Raw genomic sequence first — 26788 nt, forward strand, 5'->3', positions numbered from 1 at the left:
AATCATTTATTTTTTAGGTTATAAAAAATATTTTGAGGTTAGGGACGAAGATCCATTATCCAACCTCCCTTATGATTATGCGAGCGTCCTCCACTATCCACCTAGAGCCTTCTCTAAAAATGGACAAATAACTATAAACACTAATGTAAGTCTATCTAATTAACTGAATTTGTTTTGACGAAATAGAGTAACTACTGATGTTCTGGCCCGTTCTTCTCTGTTAAATCTGTAGATTTCAATTTGATTCGAACGATGAATAGATACATTAAAAGAACTTGTTAAACATTAATTTCACGAAAAGTTAACTCACATATTTGATAAAGATAGAATATAGATTAAAATATCGAATTATCATGCTAAGACTTTTTATATATTTTTATGACCAAGTCCTCCTGACTGATTTCGACTACGGTGGCTCGACGGAGACTATAGTACATATATGTACACAACTGCAGTGTATTTCCTCGCTATAAAAGCCCTACGGCCTACAATCTGACACGTGCTTTCTGAGACACGGGGATGTAAGCACTGGCAACTATAAAATAGCCAATATTTACCTCTAAATTAGTAACAAGACCAAAGCCGATTCAATAAATATTTGTAGTGATATTAATGAATTAACATAACATATTTTTCCGTATTGTATATTATCAGTCAGGTACCAAGATCGGTCAACGAGACGCTTTCAGCGAACAGGACGTAGAAAAAATCGGAATGATATACGGGCTTGAATGCGTCGAACGTAACAAAGACTACTTACTCAAGACATGCCCGAGTGTTGGAAAAGTTAGCACTGAGACCAAAGAGGTGCTGGAAGAGGATATCAATAAATATTTTAAAGATAGAGTGTGGCCTTATGGAATTATAAATTATAAGATTAAAGACGCATTAGAATTTAGTAAGTTCTATATTTTAATACACTTTTAATCATCGTAATTATCAGAATTTTCTGCTAATTTTCTAACGCAATCTATCGACTTTGCATACACAAAGTAATAGTTAAAGTAACAGGGCGTAAAGGTACTGAAAAAAAACCTTTTTTGAGGATATCGTGTCCTTAATTTGGGAATATCATCTTTGTACTGAAGTAAAACATCGCAATCGCAACCTAGTAAAATTCTTATAATTCCATCCTTTCTCGCACAAAATAATAAAAACCCTTGATCCGTCTCCATTGTAGCGGATAATAGGTAATGCTCAGCAAAATTTTAGTTTTTTGACTATTACTTACCATAAAAATTACTTGTTAGGGCTTTGTGCAAACAGCAATACAAAGTATTGTTGTGTTCCGGTTTGTAGGGTGAATATGCCAATATTTACCGTGGTGGGTGGTTGTGGTGACCACTTACTATCAGTTGGCCCATAAAAACGCTTATCTACATGATTCTTTTAAATTATTTAATTCATTTCCATTTTAGCGGCTGAGGAAAGAGAAAACATAAAGGCCGTACTTAATCACATTGAGAAGGAAACTTGTATTGAATTTAGAGACATCACTGATGAAGATAAACGTGATAATAAAAATGAAAACGATAACACCAATGAATCTCCAGAAAATACTGCACTGTCGATAATGAAAACAGAAGATAATCAGACTAGAGAAACATCGTCAGAAACAATCATTACCACATCTGTTGATGTCGTTACTCCCAATCCTAACGAATATAAACTAACACTGACCATAACTAACATTAGCTTAATTGAACCCGTATCTGAGGAGAGTGATACAAATAATGACACCACTGGTATAAAGGTCTTAAGACATAATTTAAAGGCTAAAAAACTGAAAGCTCAAGGACGTTCTAAGATTAAGCAAGTAAATAAATCAAGGAAAGGTAAGTTGTTCCGGCGAAGTAAAATTATTCTCCCCTTACTCTTGCATGAAATTATCAATTAGATAAAGAACAGTCATTTTATTAGGGCTTACAAAAATGAATTTGTGCAAGCCCGTCTGGGTAGGTACCACCCACTCATCAGATATTATACCGCCAATCAAACTGTTGTATGGCGGTAGAATGCATGCATTTAATATAGATCAATATGACCCTTTACAGCATGTAATTAAAATGAATATTTTTGGAGATATTACAGATTTAAAATGCAGGGACATGGCGGTTTCTAATGACAAAAAAAACTGCGAACGTTGTATATAAACACATTCTGTAGTTTATTTAATATCAGCACCCGTGCGAAGCCGGGGCGAGTCGCTAGTTTAACATAATTTGAATATCTGTCTTGTGTATTTTGTTATCTTTTTTAATTATATAACTAAGTCTTTTATACACCTTAATAATAAAATATTATCATTTATTATTGAAGATAATTTTACTGTTAATTATATTAAATACCTTTGTGTGTATGTTACATTATAATATTAATTAAATTGAGTAATCATCAATATATTTGAATTCACAGGAACTGTAAAAGATGGAAGTAAGAAGATTAGGATACCGATTTCACCTCATAGACGTCATGCGGTTAACGTGATCGTGTTAACACGTTCTTCAGAGCCTGGGTGTAAATGTCCACCAGCAGGAAAACCAAACGGAAACAAAGTATTGGAATATTTAAAAAAAACAAAATAAGATAAACCTTTTTTTTTTCATTGAATCATCATTTCAAATCACTTATGCAATATTTTTTAATTAATTATCCAAACCAAATCCAATAAATAATTTAAAAAAAATAGAAAATGTTGATCTAAACACACTGACGTCGCGTTTATAATCTTAGCAAAATCTTGCAGGTTTTAATAATACACTCGGATTGTTTCAACTCCGTGAATGACTTACTCCATGTGTTTGTCCACGTGCTGGGACTGGATCACCAGCACAGCATGCACGATCGGGATACATACTTGCATATCTTGTGGGATAATCTTACTCCAGGTAATAAAACTAATTTTATTTAATATAACTTAACTTACTAGAATATCTTAATGCTAGTGCTTACTTGAGGAAGTTTATAAATAAGAACTATTATACAAATTGGTCTGTCGTATCAGTTTAAAGGTATTGTATGATTTAATTGTGTATAAATGATAAATAATCGTCACATAAATTGTGCAACATGATGATAATTAATATTTATTATAAAATTAAAACTATTATTTTATAAATAAATAAAATTGTTCAATTAATTTGTTGATTGTTAAAATTCGTTCTCACGCATTTAATTACGGCATTAAACGATACGAAAAAATCCAAAAAAAGAATTAAATTAAGTGGTTTATTTTAAAAATATCTCATATAGGTATCTTTCGTTCATCACTTCAATACTTGAAATAATATAAACGAATCATTCTTGAATTTCGTCTTTGTATGATTAACAATTAATTTACAAGTAATAACGCATGATGGTTCTACTTGGAATAATGCAGGCAAAAAAAAAGTTGTGACATAAGTAGTGTTGTGAATGTAATTTTTCTTTTTATTTGCAAAAAGAAATAAAGAAAGAGATGGAAGAAAAGCTGCCTCCCGCCGCGTCCGCAGGCTTCGCTTACGACTACCAAAGCGTCATGCATTACCCGTGGCTTCAAATAAAAGATGGCGTCACTAACATAATGTATCCAATTTGGGTTAGTTCTATTTATTTACAGAAAACAATAATATTAAATTCTCCTTTTTCACGACAATAGTCGAAATGAAAACTGCAAAACGTAGCTATTTCTATGATAAAATTTTCTTTGACACGCGCAGTATCTTCTAGTATAAGTTTTAAGGTTTAGTCGTTTGTTCAGTTAGACATTACAAAAAGGACGTCCTTCTTTCATCAGTATAGAATGTTACGAACATGAGTACCGAGTGTCATAAATCGCTTCGTTGTCACTAAACTCAGCGACAAGTTTAACCTCCTACACACACACAGTACTAGGAAACTCACCGCGCTATACTCGTATACAATGAAACATCAAAAACACATGATTACCTAAACCTATTTATGTTGATTTAATAAATCTATTTGAAATAAATATGTGTCTGCATCTCGGGGAAAGTTTTCATTTGATGTTACGTTAATTTAAAACTCGAAACATCTCACCGAACACGATCGTGATATGTGATATATGTCAGAAAGTAACTTTTTAAATTTAAAGGACACGCGTCAACAGGGCCGGATCTACCATATGGCTTTTTGGGCTTCATCTCCCTCAAAATAACGTACCACCGTCAGTCGATCAAATCAGAGGAAATACGACAGTTTTTTAGAGTAGTAGATACTTTTACTTAGTCAGTCTCTGCGTTTCTTTCCACTTATTCTCCGTATAATATATATACCGAACCAGTGGTAGCTTCGCTTTTAATACAGTACTGTACATGACTTCGAGTTATATGATTCAAAAGACCTTTTATGAACCTTTTATTTAGATTTTATCGAAAGAGTTTAATTAGTCAATGTTCCCAAAAAATATATTTACTGTACTATCATATGTATGAAAGCGCTCATTACTCAAGAAATTTTTATTAAATTTGATATTATTATTCAGAACGACGGTTGGGCCATGGGGCACTGGCAGGGTCTTAGCTGGACAGACGTACAGAAGCTAGATGTTATTTATAAAAAACAATGCGAAAACCGAAGACGTGAGATGCGAAACGAGTGAAAATTGTTCACAACGTGTTCAAAAATAAATAAAACCATATTATAATTTGTATTTATTTTAAAACAAGGTTCTCATATTACGTATGAATGAGTTACGAATAATTACTATCAACTATACCTGTTAATGTTGTTGTTGTCTCGTTCTTTCAATTAATTAATTTTCTTCAAAATTAATTAATTTAGATTTTCGAATTAATAGAAATTGCGTTATGAGCTAAACACTAGCTAATCAACGTTTAATAATTAATGAAGAATGAATAATTAAGAAAATTAATAATTCTTAGCAAGTATTTTTATTATATACTAATTACCGCACGCAGCTATGCTTGTATATGAGGTACAGGTGTTAGGTACGTTGTTCGGGATAATTATTAAACTATTTCCCTTCCAGACTTTGTCCTATCTCCAAATTTTATTCAGATCCGATCAATCGTTCTATAGTGATCGGTAACGAACATCCATCCACCCAAACTTTTCCATTTATATATTAGTAAGATTAATAAAGGGCAACTGTGTTATTTATCTAAAAAGTAGTTTTCCATTAAAACACCTCACCCATCAAAGACTACCACGTGTGGTTGAAAATTAGTTTGAAACTATATAAAATAATAAAATGATACCGAATTTTTGTTTTTTATTTATTGTTTTTTCCTAACAGTTTTTTATAGAATCTCCTTGCATTATTTATATATTTTTTCTGCTATTATCACTGCTACTTCCTTCTCTTTCTAAACTTCCATCTTCATTTTCCATTACACTTAATTTTTCACCTTTCCCCGTACCTAAACTCGCTTTGCACGTATTCAATAAATCGCTAACTATTCTATTATTGCATTCGTGGCTGAAGTATAATTTTATTGTAATCGCATTCGATCCAGCTAGGATAAGATGTGCGAGGGGGAAATCGTTAATCCAGGTTCCTGTAATACGATATCAAATCAACGAGCCACAAATACTTAGTCGCCGAGGCTGTGCTCACTTTGATCCAGCTTAGAGCAACGCATGCTGGATTGCAATAGACCAAATATGGTAGCCAAAATCATCAGTAAAGTGCTAAATCATTGGTCGAGAGCTTGATTAATCAATGATATTTACTATGGATTTGCGAAAAAAATGGCCTTTTGAACGTTGACGAAGCTGTTATCGGAATTTTGGAAGTAAAATTAAAGTGGATATAAGTAAATTAAGTATAAGAGTTTTGAATTATAAATAAAGATATATTAATCATAAACTCTTAGTAGTGCACAATATAGCCGAACATATTTTATTACCTATGCATTAGCAAATCGTATAAAATACGTAAATCTAAGGTTTTTTTATCTTTATTCCTACTTCAATTGGAATAGGCTATACAAACTTGGATTTTTTACTGGACATTTAAATTTGCAATAATTTATCAAATAATATAACATTTTGTAAGCGAAAACAATTTCATTAGTACTGTTTGTAATTTACATTGCATTTCAACCAATCCCTGTAGCCCACGGCAGTCAAAACATCAATCATTCTTAATCATTATTTATTGTGTAACAGTCAATAAATATGTACGCTCTTTTTACGCAATTTATGTGATTTTGAAATCGCGTTATACACCACACAATGTTATTTACTATTAGACTCGGATAATAATATAACACATAAAATTGTTTTAAGAAATTTTATTAAACTATATCAATTTATATATAAAACCAAACATAATATAACCGTGAACCGTGATACATTTCATTATTTTCACAGTGAAACGGAATTCTTTGTCGAAGTAATTTTTTGTGTAATCAAGAACAAACTTCAGTCGGCTGTCAAGCAGAAAAGTCAATAAAAAGTGTCGGCAAAATTAAATTGCTGATAATATAAAGCTTAGTATTAGTAGTAATAGTATTACCCAAGTAGTAAACATCCCAGCCGTAATACAGTATTTTTATATTTAGATAAAAAATGCGGCGGTTAATAATATTCGTGTGTGTCATATTTACCGTTCCATCCTCATACTTAGCATCAACAAGTATTAGCGGTTCGATTGAATTGGACGAATTTACTTTTGACAAAATAATAAATAAATTTGAAGCAACTGTAGTAAAATTTGATGTCGCCTTTCCATACGGTGATAAGCATGATGCTTTCGTGGCGCTCGCTAAAGAATCGAAGGACATCGAAGATTTACTTTTCGCTGAAGTAGGAGTTAAGGACTATGGCGACAAAGATAATGAAGCTCTAGCAAATAAATATGGCGCTTCAAAAGATAATTTTCCATTGGTAAAATTATTTTTAAAAGGTAAAAGCGAACCGATTACCTTCGATGATAGTAAAGGCTTTACTAGTGACCAGTTGCGACGGTTTATTCGCGACAAAAGTGAGATATACTTAAGCTTACCAGGGTGCATTAAAGATCTTGATTTGCTTGCTATCAAATTCAAAAACTCTGACCAAGATAGTCGTAAAAATGTCCTCAAAGAAGCTGAGAATGTTCTAGAAAAACTAGGTAGCAAGGTATGTATTATGCATTCAATTTACTAATAATTTACTAATTTTTTATATTATTATCCTAATTAAAAGGTATCATTATTCAGCAAATGTAATATCAAAATTTGTATATTATGTTCCAGGCAACCCCCACTGGGAAAATCTATAAAACTATAATGGAGAAGGTTCTAGAAAAGGGTGATGAATTTATTAAAACCGAAATAGCAAGAGTTAAAAAAATATTAGATGATAAAATTTCAGATAAAAAGAGGAATGAACTTAGCGGCAGATTGAACATTCTTCAGTCTTTTACATTTCCTCAAAAACAAACTAAAAATGAAGAATTGTAATTGTCTTGAATATTTCCCATCAGATAGTCATCAATGTACTATACATTAGTTTTAACTATTAATAATAAATTTTCTTTTGTAAATATTTTATTGTAAATTATAAGTATGAATATCATTATTTTAAAATATTGAGCTCTCAAATATACTGAATATTTTATTCAGTTCATGCATTCCATTATTAAGTAAATAAAAAATATTCAGTCTGATTTGAATTTGTATGTAAATGTGGTCTTTGGGAATAAATGATGCACGCATTTGTGTTCACGCAATAAAGGTTTAAAAGCAAACAGCTGTTTTTATTAGAAGTTGTTCCTTCGAAAATCTATATTTATTATAATTTTCATCAAATCTAGACAACAGCATTCAAGTGCCAGTTTATAGTCCAAAAATATTTGTTTAAAACTACATGAATAGTAAAAACATCCAATTTTCTTATGTGAAAAATTTTGATATAAAATGGATACAGTAGTTCATTTTAAATACAAACAAATTATAAAATGATATGTAATGTATTACAAAAATGTTGAATGCATGAAATCTTAAACTATAAAAAATAACTATTCGAGAATTATCTCATCAAATCCAATGATCACAAAATTCAAATGTAAATTGTTACATTTTAAAATTCAATTACTAGAGACGTTTCAATACATAAGTTTAATAATATAAACTATTTTTCTAGTATTAAAAAAATCATAAGTAAAATATGTACTAATAGTATTTTATTATAATGAAATAAAACATACTACTCTAAAAAAATATGATCCATACAAATGAGTGAATAATCTTATTGCATTACTTCAATAGACGTCTGAATAGAAAAATGTATTAATTACAATACAAGTTAGTAAGCATGCACGTCTTGCCATATATTTTACAAAACATTTTTGTGTTTACTCATAGATGTAAATTTTTATTACTCACAAATTTTAAATGGATCCAGTTTCATCTAAAAAATTACCTCTAACTACTAAGTTGTTTTCCACTTTATAACAAATGCAAAATTCCTTCAATGACATTGAAGATAAAATTAACCTTTTTACAAAAACAAATGGAATTTATGTAGTAAATGCATTACTCTGACTTTTCACTGTCCACTTTTAGTTCTTTAAGTTGTAATATGACACCATCAGATTCTACGTTTTCACCTTTTTCTTTCTTTGCTTCTTCGTCCACTGTTTTTTCAGAACTTTTCGGTTCTGGAGTGTCTGTATCTTCACTCCTTGTAATACTACTCTCGTCATCTGAAGACTGATCTTGAGTGTAAAGACTGCACTTAGTTCTGACAATTTCTTGGGCTTCAGCAAATTTCGTTTTCCATAGTTCTGCATCTGAAGAGATAAATCTTTGGAATATACACATATAATGCTCAGTTCATGCACATTTCCAACCAATGGATGCCTTGACCAATTCATACTTATAATGTGAAATTAATGGTGCATGTGAAAGTCAACTCAGTCCAATTAAAAATAGCATCACTAAATACAATCAATAGATTTATATCAAATGTAAAATATATAATAATATAAGGTTAAAACAAGCTCTATAAAATTCATTTAATACAACAAAAAAAACTTATCATCTAAGCTTAAGATTGCCCTCCTAGCACATAGGTGTTAACTATGTATTCACTATTATCACGTAAATACTAACTTAACATGACTGTAAAAACTACATTTTTGACATTGCTTAAATATGCGTGATGTGCAAAAAAAATCAATTTCAAAATTAATTGTTATGAATCTAAATCAAGGATAATTAGGCTGATTAAAGATCTGCTACTTTGATAGAATTTTTATTTAACAAACGGCATGACATTTTTTTTATAAGAATCATAGTCTGTTTTAGATTTTGCATAAATATTAACACAATATATATCTTTGAAAATAAAAAACATCTTTTATATGCAGTTTTGTAGTTACTTTTTGCTTATATTTATGATATTTTTTCTAGTTGTGTTTATCTTAAAAACATTGTCTATCTAAACTTTCAGCAAGAGATTGGCAGAATGAGACATTATAAAAAAATATACATCATAAAAATTTCAACTATCAACCAGTCTTGATCTTATTCACATTTTTGATCCCCCTGTTAAACTGCTCATTTGTTTAAAGCTTATATATTATATGCTCATATTAAGTTATGAAGCCCTCAGTATAATTAACAAATTGTAAAAATTTATGTATATATTTTTTTTAATTTATTTAAATGAATTACTTACTTTGTGGATTACCAAATTTTATAGCAAGCAACTCCTGCTTGCAGGTTTCATCTGCGTAATCAGCAAAAACAGACCAATTGAAGGCTTTGTCAGACCCGCAATGGACATTCATACGAATATCCGGAGTAATGAAGTGATTGGCGCAAACCTTTAATGTTTTGTCACGTCTCATTACTACTCGTACTGAATTATTTGCTTTATGACGTAACAATTTTATATCACCAGTGCCTCTCTCCTAGAATATATATTTTTAATTATGAATAACTATAAATATTAATGATTATGATTATCAGTGTAAGCTTATTATTATGCATAGAATCAATTTGTTTCAAACATTCATTAATAATCTATACAAAATTGTATTTATTAAATTAGAAGAAAACCGTCATATGCATACTCATTCTGGAAGTTGAGAATAATTTTTCATAAATGAAAAATAATAATAATATATTTTCACAGAAACAAAAATACTGAAATATTTCTAGTGCTAACATACTTTATTACCTTCTCTTTGGTCAGATTATTTAGAAAATATAACCTTTAATTTTTTGTTAAGTTTTTTTTTTATTAAAAAGAGTTTTATATGTTTGACTAACCTTCCACTCGTGATCGTGAGTGTCATATCTGTAGAGCCTCGCTCGTATCTTGCAGAGCTCTTCCTCTTCCTCCTCATTGGTTTGTATATCAACGAGTGGCAAAGATACAATAGGCTCATAATGTGGATCGTGCTCTGGTGTCTCCACTTCTCCGCCTTCGCTTTCACTGTTACGCCTCACGCTCTCCTCCGTCTAAATAAAGTACCGAATAAAATAAGTAAAACCACACGAAAACGACTTTTATGAGAAGTTCAATAAATATATATTCAACCATTACCGGCGAAGACATTTCTTTAAAAAGTAGCTTTTATTAACTTTTGTCAACACAATTATGTTAGAATATTGTATTTTATTTAGTATTTAATATTTTTAAAATATAATAACAATCTAACCAAAATACAAAAGAAACAAACTTGATTAGCTGTTACTGGTTCGTCCACAGATTAATAAAAGTTGATAATTTTCTATTTGATAAGTTTTAAATACTTTATAATGGCAATACACTACTTATTTTAAATGTTATGTGATTGATTTTATGTTTAAAGTTTAAATGATTACATGATCATTATCTTCTTGCCCTTATCCCATTTTATTTGGGGTTGTCGCAGCATATCTTTTTCTTCCAGACTTCTCTGTCTAACGTCATCTCACAAGTAACATTCTTACCAGCTATATCGGTTTTTACACAAGCTATCCATCGATTCTTTAGTCATCCCCTTCCCCTATATCCATCCACGTCCATGCTCAAGACCTTCCTCGCAACATGAAACTCATTCCTCCGCATAACATGCCATAACAGCCGGTTTCCACTAAGATTCTCGGTTTCCGGTGCCATTTTCAAACTTCCTTTTATGTACTTATTCCTTACTCTATCCATTCGCGTAATACCACACATTCCTCTTAACATTCTCATCAGCGCTACATGCATTATTTATACATTCTTTCATTTGTGTCCCAACTCTCTGATCCATATGGGACAGCAGATCTGATCATGGTCTTACAGATATTTATGAATAAGGGGAATACGAGTCACAAATTGTTCGTCTAACCTGCCACCATTTCATCGAATGTGTGTGTTAATCTTGTGCATCAGTGTTCAATCTGTATTTCGCCATCGCATTAAATGAGTAAACCGAGATACCGAAAATCGGAGCAGACTAAATTTGTTTGAAACACTCGACAAAGGCCTATTATATTAGCATCGATTTTATTAATAAATCGGAAATTAAAAAGATTTCAAAATTAATGTAAATTCTACCGTTTTATTTTACAAATATAACTTCGAATAACTAAGAATTTACATTAATTTTGAAATAGAAATTCAGTAGGAGATTTTAAGTAATTTTATTATAAACAATTAAAAATATAAAAGTATATTATATTAATATTGGAATAATATTCAGTTGTTCAAATATTTTTTCTCACGATAAAATCATTTTTATAATCTGGTATGATATTAACTTTTAATGTTACCCCTTCCCTGTACAATGTTATACCTACCTACCTATAGTACATACGACAAAATCAATAACAAGAATAAAACTCATAACTTCATAAGTGTCAAACTCAGAAAGCTTAAACAAGTGTATTGTCGGCCTTCTTGGGTTTATAGAGCTTAAAAATAACAATCAGAATTGTTCAATGTGTAAAGTATAATAAAAAAAATTAATTTAAATTAAATATTCAGTGTTACTACTAGAAACGGAACGGAAGTCAATAAACTCCATATCCAAAACAGTCGACCTATATATCGCACATAGTTTATTTCGAGGTTTCTTATATTTCAACAGTGTCCTGGATTAATATTCTACTTTACTTGTGTTGTCCTAAATTAAGACTACTAGGTAAGTACTATTTAAGATTTTAGAAACAAGAATCTTTTTCTTTTTCTAATAAGTATAGCAGGTATTAATATTTACTTTATTTTAACGTTTAAAAGAAACACAATTTAACAATGAAATACTATAATTAAAACTTATTTATTATAGATCATAGTTACAAGTCAACTGTCGTAAAAAAAACAAACATTCCTGCTGATATAAAGATGCAAAATATAGCGAAGTTGATAACGGAGCAACTTCGCAACCCAAACGAGCTTGATATTAGCTTAAGGATGGAGTTTGGACCATTTGAAACTGTTCACAAATGGAAACGAATGTCTGAATGCTATGAGTTTGTGGGAGCAAGGTAGGTGTTATATTCTTTATTTTAATAATTTGACTTAATACAAATCTCTTTTAACTCTGTGGGGATAATAGAATACTCATTCTGTAAAAATAATAATATGTGTGTGGAGATCAGTTATAATAAAACAAAATAAAAATCCTATTTACGGATCATTTGTCTGATCTGCCTTATTATTAACTATTCTAAAAATGTATATAAACTTTTTATAGATAAAGCGGTGACTTAAATTAATTTATAATATTAATAAAATATATTTTATCAAATCTTTTACTATAATAGTTTACAATGAATATTATATAATCTTATGATATATTTACATACAAGTATGTTATACATATGATTGTTAGTGCAGTCAATTTAAAATTAAATAATTTTAGACGAAGTAAACACACTGCAGTTGCATACAAAGACGCAATATATGTGTTTGGTGGTGACAATGGCAAGTCTATGCTCAATGATCTTATAAGATTTGATATAAGAGAAAAATCATGGACAAAGACAGGATGTATGGGCACTCCTCCAGCCCCGAGATATCATCATTCTGCTGTGGTAAGTTTCAGATAGCAGTTTGTTTTGCCTGTAGTTATACTGGCACACTCATATTTCAAACTGGAATTTCATAAAATCATTATAGTATCTGATATGATGTGTGAGCGGTACCTACGTAGACGGGCTTATACAAAGCCCTATACCAATATAATGATATCATCATCATTTTCCAAAAATTTTATTTTTGCCTCTGTATTGTATGTTTACATATATATACTCAAATCAATTGTCTTAATAGCTTATGAATATATTCAATGAATTATGAATGAATTTAATTTAAATGACATTATGAATGAATGAATATATTCAATGAAATTAAAATATTACTAACGATGAACGAAACAAATTTATTATGTAAATATTAAAAATACAAGTAATCTGAAGTCATAATAATTGTAAATGGAATTAATTAGGAATATTGATAAGAATTTTAAAATTTATTAGGTACACAGATCTTCAATGTTTGTATTTGGTGGATACACTGGTAATATTTTGGCAAATTCGAATCTGACCAATAAAAATGATCTATTCGAATACAAGTTCCAAAGCGCTCAGTGGGTACAATGGAAATTTACTGGCCAGTAAGTAAACAATTTTTGTAAAAAATATATTTAAAAAAGAAAAATACGAAGAAATAACACAATTTTTTTTCAGAGAGCCAGTTCCACGATCGGCTCACGGCGCTGCCGTGTACGACGATAAGCTGTGGATATTCGCTGGCTATGATGGAAACGCCCGCCTGAATGACATGTGGACGATTAACTTAGTGGTAAGTACTCCGACTTCAGAAGCTGCTCCTACCCCATTTACGATTTGGTAGTTACAAGTCATCGGTGACTCTTTATGCGCGTATTTAGTATAGAATTATATCTCTAAATAATAAAGTATTTTTATTTTGAGGTAGTTTTAAGTAAATGTGTAATATACATAATGTTTCGATGAAGTCAATTATCAAAAAATAGAAATGAACATTTCTATTTTATACAACAGTTGGTAACTTGTTTGTATATGAAATAAAGATTTTTATTTTAATAAATATATTCCATTCGATACTGTGAGTCGGAGTTTCACTCGGAGGGATGTCCCTCGCAGGGCGAGAACCATCAATGGGAGAGCGTGGAGCAGAAGGGCGACTGTCCGCCGACGTGCTGCAACTTCCCGGTGGCCGTCGCGCGCGGGAAGATGTTCGTGTTCAGCGGCCAGAGCGGAGCCAAGATCACCAACGCTCTCTTCCAGTTCGACTTCGAGACGCACACGTAAGAGAACGCACGCTCGATAAAGCAGACAGATATATTTTTTTAATACTACTGCTCGCGAGTATAGTAACGTAACTCACAATGTAACACCCAACACGGCCGGCCGCGCCGCAGCTGGAGCCGCGTGTGCACGGAGCACCTGCTGCGCAGCGCGGGCCCGGCGCCGGCGCGGCGCTACGGGCACGTCATGCTGCAGCACGACCGCCACCTCTACGTGTTCGGCGGCGCCGCCGACAGCACGCTGCCCTCCGACCTGCACTGCTACGACCTGGACACGCTCGAGTGGTACTGCTGCTGCTTTCCCTCGAGAGGAGACGATTATACTATTGAGACATTTGCATACTGTGACTTTTTTTTCTAATTGGTGGCGATTTGTTAGCTTATTAGTTGTTCCGCCAGAACGTACCAAACAGACAGAGGGTTGCTTTCGCATTTATAATATCAGTAAAGATAAATTACACCTTAAAGTCGCAGTCAATATAGAGTTTATAGGTGTCAATTATTATTACAATCTGATCTCAGAAAAAGCAGATAAGAAAAAAATTGTAGATTGAATTGTGGTGATGGAAATAATTAATAAATATTAATAATTAATTACAAGTGAAATGGAAATAAATTTATTTGAAACAAGTTAAAATTTTTGTAACTAACTAAATAATAATAATAATTGATGCTTTTTATATGGATATAACAAAAAACACCTCACATATTCCATGTGGTCAGTGTATGTAACGAAGTAGTGGTGAGTAACGGCGGTGGGGGGGCGCAGGTCGGTGGTGCACCCGGCGCCGGAGTCGCAGATCCCGTCGGGGCGGCTGTTCCACGCGGGCGCCGTGGTGGGCGACGCCATGTACATCTTCGGCGGGACCGTCGACAACAACGTGCGCAGTGGGGACCTCTATCGCTTCCAGGTACATTATTTTTGAATCAAATATAAATAAATAAACTTAACAAATGTAATCTGCCCATAGACGTTAGCGCACTTTTTAACTATTTCTTACCTCAACCAATGTGGGACCAAACAAACTTTGGGGACTGGAATGCTATGCCCCGGTTGCCTGTTACGCTGACTCACTCACCCGGAATACAACAATTCTAAGTATTGCTGTATGGCGGAAGAATACCTGCTAAGTAGAATACCTGCTGCAAATATTTTTAATAAAAGATGTAACATAATTTTTATAGCTTTCAAACTACCCTCGATGCACACTACACGACGACTTCGGGCGCATCCTGAAATCGCAGCAGTTCTGCGACGTGACTCTTCTGGTGGGAGCTGAACAGACGGAAGTGTTCGCTCATCAAGCCATGCTGGCTGCGAGATCGCAGTATCTAAGAGCTAAAATTAAGTAAGAAATTTTACAAGAATACATTACATTTTATACCTGCCTTACATTTAATACACTAACACACGATCTATATAAATAACCCTTCTGGTAATAAGAAAAGGAACAAGGGACCGCTGATCTCAGTATTCGGTATTAATTTCAACTTTGTACCTCAACGCGTTCTGACGAGATAGACCGACGGACAGACGGACGGTGTACACCGGTTTTCATGGGTACGCCACTCCGAGGTCCTGGGTGCGATCCCCGGCCGAGTCCATGAAGAAAAAATTCATTAGTTTTCTATGTTGTCTTAAGTTTGGGTGTTTGTGGTACCGTCCTTACTTACTTGCTACTGCAGCTAGCTATATTATCTCTTATGTCTTTGACCTAAAATGTTTATAATATAAATCTCTAGAGAAGCGAAATTGGCTCTCGCTAAACGCATTGCGGCGGGCGAGGAGAAGGCGGAAGAGTGCTCGTACAAGTCCCGCCCCCAACTCACCGTCATCCTGCACGAGGCGACGCCCGAGGCCTTCAACATGGTCCTCAACTATATTTACACGGACAGAATCGATCCCACTGAAAAAGGTAACGATTTCTTTTTTACTAGCAACTCCATGTGGTATCACTTATGGCCTATTCCAACGGAAGCAGGAAAAATGATAAACAAACCTTAGATTTACGTATTTCTTGCGATTTGATAATAACTCAGTTATATTGTGCACTACTAAGAGAATTATTCATTATCATTATTTATAAAAACACACTTTTAAGCTTAACTACTTGTTTCCACTTTAATCTTACTTCTAAAATTTCCATAATAACTTCGCCAACACATCAACATATCGACTAATTTATTTTTCTTTAACGTCACGTCGTGTCCGCTGGCAGACGAGGACCCCGAGTCGCCGGCCACCATCCTGCTGGTGATGGAGGTGCTGCGCCTGGCGCTGCGGCTCAACGTGCCGCGCCTGCGCGGCCTGTGCGCGCGCTACCTGCGCGCCAACCTGTGCTACGGCAACGTGCTGCCCGCGCTGCACGCCGCGCACCGCGCGCAGCTCGCCTGCATCAAGGAGTACTGTCTGAGGTGCGTCCGTCCCCCCCCCCCCCCGTGCTACGGCAACGTGGCAGTGTCGACGGTACCGAACGAGGCCTAACTCCTGTCGTGTCAATTGTCTCAAATTAAAAAGTGTGGGGCTGCGAAGGGCAGCTACTTGTATCATACTATTATACGCTTAAATCATTTTCGGAAAGCACTTCATCTTTAAAAATAACTTTTATGTATATGTATTGTTTTAGTAGTTAGATATAACAAAAAACAATGTCTCACTATTATATTTATTACTATATTTTGTACTATTTTTATTATGTTGTACATAACTTTATCGTAACTCTTTTATTTCTAACAGACCTATTGTAAGATACAAATAATTATAACTAAAAAAAAAACTCATGTGAGACTCGTCTCATTCGTCCCCTTTTTTTATCTTTTTATTACACAGGTTCGTCGTAAAAGATTACAACTTTACGGCCATCGTGATGTCACCCGAGTTCGAGCAAATGGACCAGCGATTAATGGTGGAGGTGATCCGTCGCCGGCAACAGCCCTCGAGCAAGGTGGCCGCCCACAACGAACAGGAGGAGGAGATCCTCGGTACGTTCAGATAGCGCCTTGAGAATGACTCTTTAGTTAACAATTATGAATAATAATGATCACTTTAGTTTGAGGTATGTATGAACTTTGCTAATGGAGCAATTATCCCAATAGAGTATCTTTAAATACTACTTGGGAAAATAGGTGCTCATACAGAATGTCTCAAAAAAATTTTTATGAATCGATAAAATAAAAAATAATATGACTATTTATATTTCTAAAAAATGTCATGTCCATGGGGGTCAATTAGGGACTGCGCGTAGGCCAGCTATGTCGTCCCTACTCGAGATCAAGTTGTCTTATATTCTCTGTAATATTTGCTCATTGTTGAAAGAGACGCGCGACGTCTCCACGTAACGGTCTGTATATAACTGGGCGCGCGTCGGCAGGCACGACGCTGGAGCAGGACATGTGCGTGTTCGCGGGCGGCGGCGGCGCCGAGCTGGCGGACGTGAAGCTGCGCGTGGGCGGCGCGGCGCGGCCGGCGCACCGCTCCATCCTGGCCGCGCGCGCCGCCTACTTCGAGGCCATGTTCCGCTCCTTCTCGCCGCTCGACAACGTCGTCAACGTGAGCGCCCGCCCGCCGCTCTGCCCTCAACGTGAGCGTCTGCGCGCCGGCCCGCGACTAGCTTCGTCTCTCTGTTTGCAGATTCAGATCTGCGACACGGTGCCCTCGGAGGAGGCCTTCGACTCCCTGCTGCGGTACATTTACTACGGCGACACCAACATGCCCACCGAGGACTCGTTGTACCTGTTCCAGGCGCCCATATACTATGGTGACTATGTGCTCCACTTCCACGGTTCGCGAGGTCGTCGTGACCTCGGGCTTCGTAGCCTTGTGCGATAAGGACAAAAGATATTTGTGTATTTGAGAGAGAAAGAGAACGCACATAAACAAAAAAATACGATTTTATATTTATTTAATATTGTAAAGTTTTCACAGGTAATTAAGATATGATGAAAAAACTTTAACAGCGGTAACAAAAATCGAATTAATATAAGTTTATACTTCTTAAAGTAAGTTATTGTGATAGAAAACTTGATCTCTTATCAAGTAAACTAAATTTAGATCAGAGCAGAATTGGGACAGTTATATTCACACGACATCTAAACGACAGACTTTGGTCAATTTTGACTCCAAATTAATTATAAATACGGTAAACAAATTAAATCGGTCTATTTTGTATATATATACATACAAATAGTAGGTGTAAATATAAAAAACTACATATTACATATGATTTACAAAAAGTTCTGCTATATTATGCACTACGAACTGTTTAACACTATATCTAGAATAATATTTATGTATGAGAACATCATTCATGTTGACATCGTCGTCAATGGTTACGGGCTTAGTGGGCGTCATTAGGATAAAGAACAAGCACAAAACACAACTATCACGTAAATACAGTATTTTAATTAATATAAAGTCAACAAATTAACACTTTAGCGAGTAACAACGCCGAGCAGCGTGTTCAGGGCACCGATCTGACCTTTTATAGGCAGTCTTCTATACTTTTCAAGATCCATCTCAATCTGTCCGTTTTCTAATCAGACAAAATGTATCCGTCAAAACTGTCTCAACCTCTGTCAACCGGATGGAGCCTCGACCCCGCTCGAGGCAAATGCCTCGCTCTGATTGGTCGTTACAAGAAATACAATATTCATAAATTTTATAAAATTAATATGGTTTATAACTTCTTAAAAAAAAGTAACAAATCAAATATAATTAACTCAATAAAAATAATATTGTGTGTTATACACATTATAAAACAAATCAAAATTTTAAAATGATAAAAATTAAGATTCAGCCAATTAAAAGTTTTACAATAAAGTTGAAAATATTTTGGAAATTAGATAACAAATTAAATATTCCATTTTTCAACCAATGACGATTTCGTATCGATATAAGAGCGCGAGAGAGAGGGTGAGCGCCATGTGCGCTTGCTCGTTCTCGTTCACTTACTCGGAGCGCGACTCTGAACGTCGACGGTCGTTTGATATTATAATGTAAATCCTACAAAATCATGAAGGAACATCAAACTGTACTATTTCCATTTCTTTATTTTCTCGATGACAGCTTTTGAAACTTTGAACTTTTACATTATTTTACACAGGTTTACGCACATACAAGGATAACCTTTTCTGGTATAGACCCGAGTCGGAGAAACTGATAGGGATGGAGCTATATCGACAAACTTAACACGATAACAAATCCATATTTTTGTTACAAAATGTAAGAAACTAAACTACTGCCGGATACTTTTGTACAAATTTATTAACTACTATTACATTTCATTACAAGATGTTAAACGTATTAATTCTTGATTGATGCCAACTTCTTTAATATTTTAGAAACTGTTGAAAAACAGGTAGGTAACTAGGTACTCGACAATGAAACGAAATAATTATAACGACGGCTAATCAAAAAAAAAAAAATATTTGAATGGTTTTGTTGTATTTGTCTTTGTTCAAAATCAAAAAGCCGAGAATACAATACACCCTTGGCATTATGCTTCATTGATTACGCTAAAGCTTTCGACTGCATGAACTGGTCTCAAGTGCTACGTGTTATGGACGAGATGGGTATACCCGAACAGCTAAGATTCCTGGTTCAGAACTTATACTTTCATTGGCAGTCAAAAGTAACTTTAGATAACACCGTCTCTGAGCCTTTTAAACTAAGACGAGGAGTCCGCTAGGGTTGGGTACTCTCCCCGGTACTTTTTAATCTTAATGGGAATATTATATATATTGAGAACTGGAAAGGCGGGGTAAAGATAGGAGGTTACCGCATAAGTAACCTACGCTTCGCCGACGATAGTTAGCGGAAATGTTGAAAGCACTGGAGAAAATCAGCTTAGAATACGGCCTGAAGATTAACAGTGGCAAGACTAAATTGATGTTCGTAGACAGGTACAACACCAATCCTCGCACGTTTGAACTCCGAGATTTGGATGCAGTCGAGGATTTCAATTACTTTGGGTTCTTTGATACGCTCCAACTGCGACTGCGAGAAAGGTCAGATGGCAAAAGCGGCGGTCAAAAGAATCTAGAAGATATGGAATAACCGCGAGATTAGTTTGAAGACCAAGTTAACTTGATGCGGACTTTAATCTTTTCCATCTTTTTATATGCCTCTAAAACTTGGACCCCAAAGGCAAGAACAAGAGAACGGATTGACGCGTTCGAAATGTGGTGCTGGCGGAAAATGCTGGGTATCAAGTGGACAACTCGCCGCACAAACGAATCAATCCTGAACCAGCTAACGATTAAGACACGTCTCTCCACCATTACCACTCAACGCGTAACTTCGTTTCTTTAGCCATGTGGCTAGGCAGGAGGACAGCCTAGAAAAACTTATAATGGTTGGCCGCGTGGAGGAGAAGAGAGAAAGAGAGGTAGAGGAAATGCGCCGTCCCGGTGGATAGACACAGTAAAGGCGTCTACAGGATCCAGTGCCCAGGCTTGCCTACGAATTGCACAGAATAGGAATGCCTGAAGAAAGGTGATGCGAAGTGTACAGGAGAGCCACACGCATGGTGGTCACGACCCTCAATAATGAGGAAACAACTAGGAAGAAGACATACTAACAAAAGCTATAAGTAATAATGGCGGTTAAGCCAACAAAATGTAACAAATTTTACAGTCCAATTAAAATTGCATACACACATCAGTAATCCTTTAATTTCGACATAATGATTGGATATAATGACATGCAGGAACAGAAAAAAAAAAAAAAAACGAGAGGTTTCATGGGACACCCGGTTGGAAAGAAGTTGCTATCGCTGTATTAAAGTGCACAATGAAATAAATTAACGTTTAAGAGTAAATAAATGACAAAATTATTATTAAAATTTTGAAATATAAACTATATTCCAAATATATATATAAATAATATGATTTCAATCAAAAGATTGAAATAATATTATATAAAATAGAAAAAGACAAAGAAAAAGAGGGAAAATCACCTGAAGCCTCGCCTTTCATAACGGTATCTGTCATTTTAGTGTAAGCCTCCTTAAAAAGCTTCGTTCGAAAAACAATGAAACAGATACACTAACGGACTGAACATATTTCTGTGAAGATATGTTAAAAAATCTTTTAATAAAGGATGAATTCATCCGTCGTTTTGGAGGGTTTCCATGTGGTCTGAATGTCAGACTAGCACTGAAACTCAAAATCACTAGATAAATAGCATTTTGGAAAACAATTATTTAAAAATCCGCGCGCTTTCACGTAGCGGCTGCGGGCGGCGGGCGGCGGGAGCGGGCGGCGTGATCGATACCACACGCTTCGCTTTCTGATTAGCCTGCGTTGACTGATACGTAGATTTCAAGTGCGTTGCTAATACAAAAAAATATTTTGCTATTGAATTTTGAACGAATAATCGAAAGAATATTGGTTCAAGGTCTCTATTGACATCAAATTCGAACAGGTAAGTTGATTTATATCATTTCGTTTGTGTTATTCGTATTTACCAAAGCATATCTATTATCCACAGAATTGAATTGAGCGACGACGACAGATATTGATTTTAGAATTTTCATTTACCTATATTGTTTTCCTTGTTGAAAATTGCTTTTTTTATCGTCTTTTAAACATTTATGTTATTGTTATGAGGTATTTTTTTTAATTAACGGCAACGTTCATTCTCATTTATATTTCTTCTTATTATTATTTCATAAAAAAGTTATAATAATTATATAAAAAATGGATTTACTATAAACAATCTTTATTTAAAAAATAATTAATAATGTTATTTAATTTTTAATTTAATGGTATTTGTGAAGGAATAATGAATATTTTTTAATTTCCTAAAGATTTATTTACTCTTTTTGATACGCACTGCCTTTTTAGATATTTTATTCGACATGGCTTGGTATTTATCATGCTTTGGTGCTGTTTTTAATAGTTGCGGTGGCGGCTGCTTTTGTTTTAGATAATGTCGGCATCTGAACCCTCTGAAGAGAATCAAGTCAAGGACGCAGAACCTGGGCCATCTAAGAAAAAAAGGTTTGGTAATAACGCAGCATGTCATCCTTACCTCTCCAAAGGGATGAACAAAAAAGATGAGTATACTGCTGTTGCAAATTATGACAAACTGCTATTTTAATAAACACAACACACAAACGGACATAAAAACACGGTAAACTAAAAGGGTAGTATCACTGAAAATATGAGGTCATGTTACAAAAAAATCTTAGAACTCAAACGCTGAACTGATGAGTTTATTTCACAGAGCAACTCATGGTATAACTTATAAATCTCGACTGCCATCTGTAACTAGCCCACGATTTGTAATCTGATGGCAAAAAGCTTGTGGAGACACAAAAGTTGCAGCAAAATATCGTTATGTGCACAGAAATGAGCTTTATTGCCGACGTGCGAAAATATTTACTTTTAAGAAGAAGATTAATGTCGAAAGGTGATTTGGGAAAAATCAAAAGTCTAAGCTATCGGTGAAGTAGTCGACGAATGCAAAAAATAAGGGAATTTTAGAAAAGTATATGCCTTGTAAACAACCTTATGGTGGAGTTTCCAGAGGAAATTTTTGCATTGAAAAGTAATACATACGTTGTCATAGAAAAAAACAGTGTAATGAACAAATGAATGACCTCACAAAAATTTTGGATGAATACTCTTTGGTAGAAATAGAAGATTAAGAAACGAATGTTTTTCATAATGGGGGAATCATTTTTGGCGTCGGAATACAACAGCTTAAAATATATTTAATATTTGCTATGCTATGATTTTCCTGAGAACTATTTATATAAGAAATTCGCTTATTGTCTCTAAAAAGTGCAATTTGTTAACATAGGTAGATACTATTTGCCACACGTAATAAATATTTCAAATTATATTAATCAAGGTGCCTGATATACCAATTATTATTGTGGTCTTTGAAAAAAATTTACTATCTTCAAAAATACAAGGACAGAACAACATTTGGTCATATTAAAAAAAATGCCATCAAAACAACCTGAACAACGAACAAATTATCGTTGAATTTGTCGATTCTCGTAACCTTCAAATCAAGACTGAAATGATTATTTCTTGCAATAAATTAATATTTTTTATATGAAAGAGAGAAAACGTATTTCCTTTCATTATATAATGATTACTCTCTACTTTAATGTAAATTGTTTGAATTTTAAATAACTTCTGAATGTTATTAAAGGATCCATGCAAGAAAACTAAAAATTAAGTGTACTTAAATTAGTTATGAGTCAATCTTATGTCTTTTTGTAGCCTACTATTTTGAAAAACAAACTTCTCTTTTCCATTTTTATTTCTCCCAACATCAAGTAAAAATCCCGACATTATGATTTTTTATCCAGACAATTAATCTGACGATTGACGACATCCAGATCTCCGTTACCCAAAAAAAAATCTCTATCCCAAAATAAAATCCCAAATACCGCAAACGGTATGAAACTTCAGCAAATTCATGGACATACATACATACCAAAAAATAATATGGTTATTTAGACGATTCCTTACGAAAATTGATTAATGTATACAGGTTTCACAAACAATCGGCTCCAAGTGTTCTGCAAACATAACCTCCAAAGCAATGTCTCTCCGGAGAATGTACTCGCCATCTTACAAGCCGCGGACCGTATGAGGGCCACTGATATTAAGGAGTACGCTCTTAAGATGATCGTCCATCATTTTGATCAGGTAAGCGGTTTTCTACATATTCCTAACAAAACTCAGCAGTTTTGTTCTGTCCGTACTGGTATACAAATTATCACGTCGATTAGTTGAAAACAAAATGGACGATACAAATACTTTCTTTATTAATAAAATACATATGTAATTATCCTGGTAATTGGTTCAACGGTCAAAATATATGTTATATCAGCAGTTTTGAATGGTCATATTCTAGAACTTTATTAATAAAATCTAACACCGGTTCGGAATATACATAGATTCTACCGAGAAGAGATCCTTCTCGTCGAGTTGAAATCACTTCAGAACACTACCAGTGCTTCACTGATTGAACGGTGCCGTTTAGTAAAATATCTAGACTAATAATAACACTAATTCTCTATGAAATATAATTTTATTCGAACGGACGTATTTTAATCTCACTATGTTGATATAACCTTGTATCTGAATTAAATTAATATGCAACGTATAAACATACTATAAAGATCCGTTCTGTAACAAAATAATTATGATAGTCCCATTTAAATTGGTTTATTATTTCTTGCTTGAATCTGCAAGAATCAAACTAACTACTAAACTTACCTTTATAATATAAATAGGATTACTTGTAGATTTAAATTGTATTTGTTTATTACTATATGATTTTAATAGCATAGTTTTTATCTCAGGTGGCCCGCCAAGACGCTATCAAGAATCTCGCGCAACCTCTACTAGTCGACATCATATGGGCACTCGCCGAAGAGCCACGCGTCGACACACCCCTCCCCCTCCAACCGCGCTCCCTCCCGCCGTCGACATCAGCCGACACACTCGCAGAGGACCCAGAATACAAACGCCACAGAACGGGAAACTAATGAAAATGGTGCCTAAATATTGGTATCATGTTCAATAAGAGATGTCAAGATTGTCGCACTATAAAGTATTTAGGGGAAAACTGTAATCTCTTTATGTTTAATGAAAGGGTTTATCATAAATGATATGGAACAAACCCATTCCACAGATCTTGGTATATTAAATATGCAAGATTCTTTGCACAAATCTATATCCATCCAACAGAAGGTGGTTTGTTAATTAATTTATTACTCTGTTTAATATGTGGTGTGATGGAAATGTCAATTTGGGACTTTGTCGCGTGTATTATATAACCAAAGTTAACAGATACGTTTAAAGTCTAATTTAAACATCTAGCAGTATTATTTTTTTAGAAGAATAAATGATACATCCGATCAAATGACTAGATATGCTGATACAGTAGAGCCTAGTTCATTGGCACTAATTTAATGAAAAAAATATTGAATTGTTTTGTTAACAGTAAGTTTGTATGTTAAAAACTTCTGTCATTAAAAATGTGTAATGAAACTTAAAGGAAGGTAATGTATTTAAATGGAAAATAATATATAATAGCATTTCACAGAAAAAATCCTATAATCTAAGCATTCGGTTATCTGGATTCAGATTCGGGACTGTGTATTTTTCTAATGGTGAAATGTGAATAGTAGGAAAATAAGACATGCCGAAGTGATGGCTTTATTTTCTAAATAGTTTGGAAATTGAATTATATTAAATTATAGATCTTTATATTACGCACAAGCTATATGATATTTTAATATGGAATATATTTAATTTATAAAATAAATTAAATAAATTTATTTTTATCATGCAGGAATCTTTATGTATAACCTTTTTTATATCTAATATAGGTGTATACAATAAATGTTTTACTCTAAAGTAATAAAAAAAATTAAATGTATTATAAATACTAGTAAAATGTTGCCAGTTAATAAATATATTTGTTTCTTTGTCTTCAGTAATTTGACACTAACAAACACTGTAACCAGACAACATTTATTAGTAAGGTGTATAGACATTAGGCATGGGCGATATCCGATTTTTGTGACATCGGTTGCGTAACGATATTAAGTATCGGTGCTGCCATCCGATTTTAGATGTCGCTCTATCTTTGTTTAACTTGACATTGTACGATATGTGAGAAAGAGATGAAACAGATGTTATATCGAAATCGGTTTAACATTCGCTTCATCTCTTTCTAACAGATGGGTTACTGTAAAGTTAAAGAGAGATAGGGCGAATATTTCATGAGTTTAATGTTATCATACTTTGAATGCTTTGACGTACCAAAACGACATTCATAATTTTTTAGATTCGTTGAAAACAGTTACTCTTCATCAAATCGATGATATCTGATGTTCCGACGTCATCCGGTTTTAGATTACTTTTGGTAGATCAGACACATGCCTAATAGGCATTAAATAATACTAATAACTGCTGTCATTCTGTAGATTATAATTAATATAAATGCATTTAAAGATCACCTAAATAATCACTCAATTTTATAATAATACAAAAATGCAAAACGTTTTTTTGCTAAGAAACTAAGTTTGATGCAGTTTTTTGTTATTGAGGAAAAATTAATAAAATAGATTACACAGATATGTTCGATCAGTATTCAATATGCATTGAATGAAATTGACTCCAAGAAGATTTCATAATTTTAATAATATAAGACTTACAATATCCATAAAGGATAATTAATATAATATTAATATACTTTATCCATTTGAGTACCATAAATATGGGAATATATTATAATAAAAATTATTTAGATGACTTGAGTGGTTTGACCACAAATATAATACCGTGGCTTAGAGTTAAAAGAGCGATTATCATTACTTTTAGTAGTCAAAATAGAAAAATGTCTTTTAGTTGGTTGCTTTATATAACATGTACCTGATGTACCTTCTTTAAGTAATATTATTGGTATGAGCACATGGTGTTTAAGCACAAATAAAATATTATTTAAATGATTTCGAAAATAGAAAATGTACATTTTACTGAAAAATGTACATTGGCCCTTTAAGCACTAAGCCACAAAAATATGATCAAAACTAT

The 26788-nt window shown here is 33.6% G+C and overlaps 4 protein-coding genes across 4 annotated transcripts in view; 3 read left to right on the forward strand and 1 right to left on the reverse strand.

Annotated features, from left to right (window-relative positions):
* The window catches only part of LOC125072093, a 10163-nt gene extending 5521 nt beyond the window's left edge, over nt 1-4642 (forward strand). The window contains exons 7-13 of the mRNA XM_047682605.1: nt 18-145; nt 655-898; nt 1419-1835; nt 2416-2555; nt 2747-2888; nt 3444-3577; nt 4484-4642. Of these exons, the coding sequence (XP_047538561.1) occupies nt 18-145; nt 655-898; nt 1419-1835; nt 2416-2555; nt 2747-2888; nt 3444-3577; nt 4484-4600 (1322 nt within the window). The 3' untranslated portion in view covers nt 4601-4642. The remainder of the gene's footprint in view (nt 1-17; nt 146-654; nt 899-1418; nt 1836-2415; nt 2556-2746; nt 2889-3443; nt 3578-4483) is intronic.
* A 1732-nt stretch (nt 4643-6374) lies between these two features.
* LOC125071985 (endoplasmic reticulum resident protein 29) lies at nt 6375-7696 on the forward strand. Its single transcript, XM_047682438.1, has 2 exons — nt 6375-7086; nt 7203-7696. Exons 1-2 carry the CDS (start codon nt 6535-6537, stop codon nt 7407-7409), a joined length of 759 nt encoding a protein of 252 aa, XP_047538394.1. The 5' UTR covers nt 6375-6534; the 3' UTR covers nt 7410-7696.
* Nucleotides 7697-7702: 6 nt separating this feature from the next.
* Nucleotides 7703-10655, reverse strand: LOC125071986 (ran-specific GTPase-activating protein-like). Its single transcript, XM_047682439.1, has 4 exons — nt 10504-10655; nt 10227-10418; nt 9631-9865; nt 7703-8740 (listed from the first exon to the last, which is right to left on the reverse strand). The coding sequence occupies exons 1-4, from the start codon at nt 10513-10515 to the stop codon at nt 8484-8486; spliced, it is 696 nt and encodes a 231-aa protein (XP_047538395.1). The 5' UTR covers nt 10516-10655; the 3' UTR covers nt 7703-8483.
* Nucleotides 10656-11791: 1136 nt separating this feature from the next.
* Nucleotides 11792-25460, forward strand: LOC125071770 (leucine-zipper-like transcriptional regulator 1 homolog). The gene is made up of 16 exons (XM_047682134.1): nt 11792-12070; nt 12215-12413; nt 12791-12962; nt 13407-13543; nt 13617-13731; nt 14055-14218; nt 14333-14503; nt 14988-15129; nt 15404-15567; nt 15962-16134; nt 16438-16633; nt 17049-17200; nt 17590-17768; nt 17850-17976; nt 23730-23887; nt 24547-25460. Exons 2-16 carry the CDS (start codon nt 12271-12273, stop codon nt 24730-24732), a joined length of 2379 nt encoding a protein of 792 aa, XP_047538090.1. The 5' UTR covers nt 11792-12070; nt 12215-12270; the 3' UTR covers nt 24733-25460.
* The last annotated feature ends 1328 nt before the right edge of the window (nt 25461-26788 follow it).

Source organism: Vanessa atalanta, chromosome 20, assembly GCF_905147765.1.
Source record: "Vanessa atalanta chromosome 20, ilVanAtal1.2, whole genome shotgun sequence".
NCBI lineage: Eukaryota > Metazoa > Arthropoda > Insecta > Lepidoptera > Nymphalidae > Vanessa > Vanessa atalanta.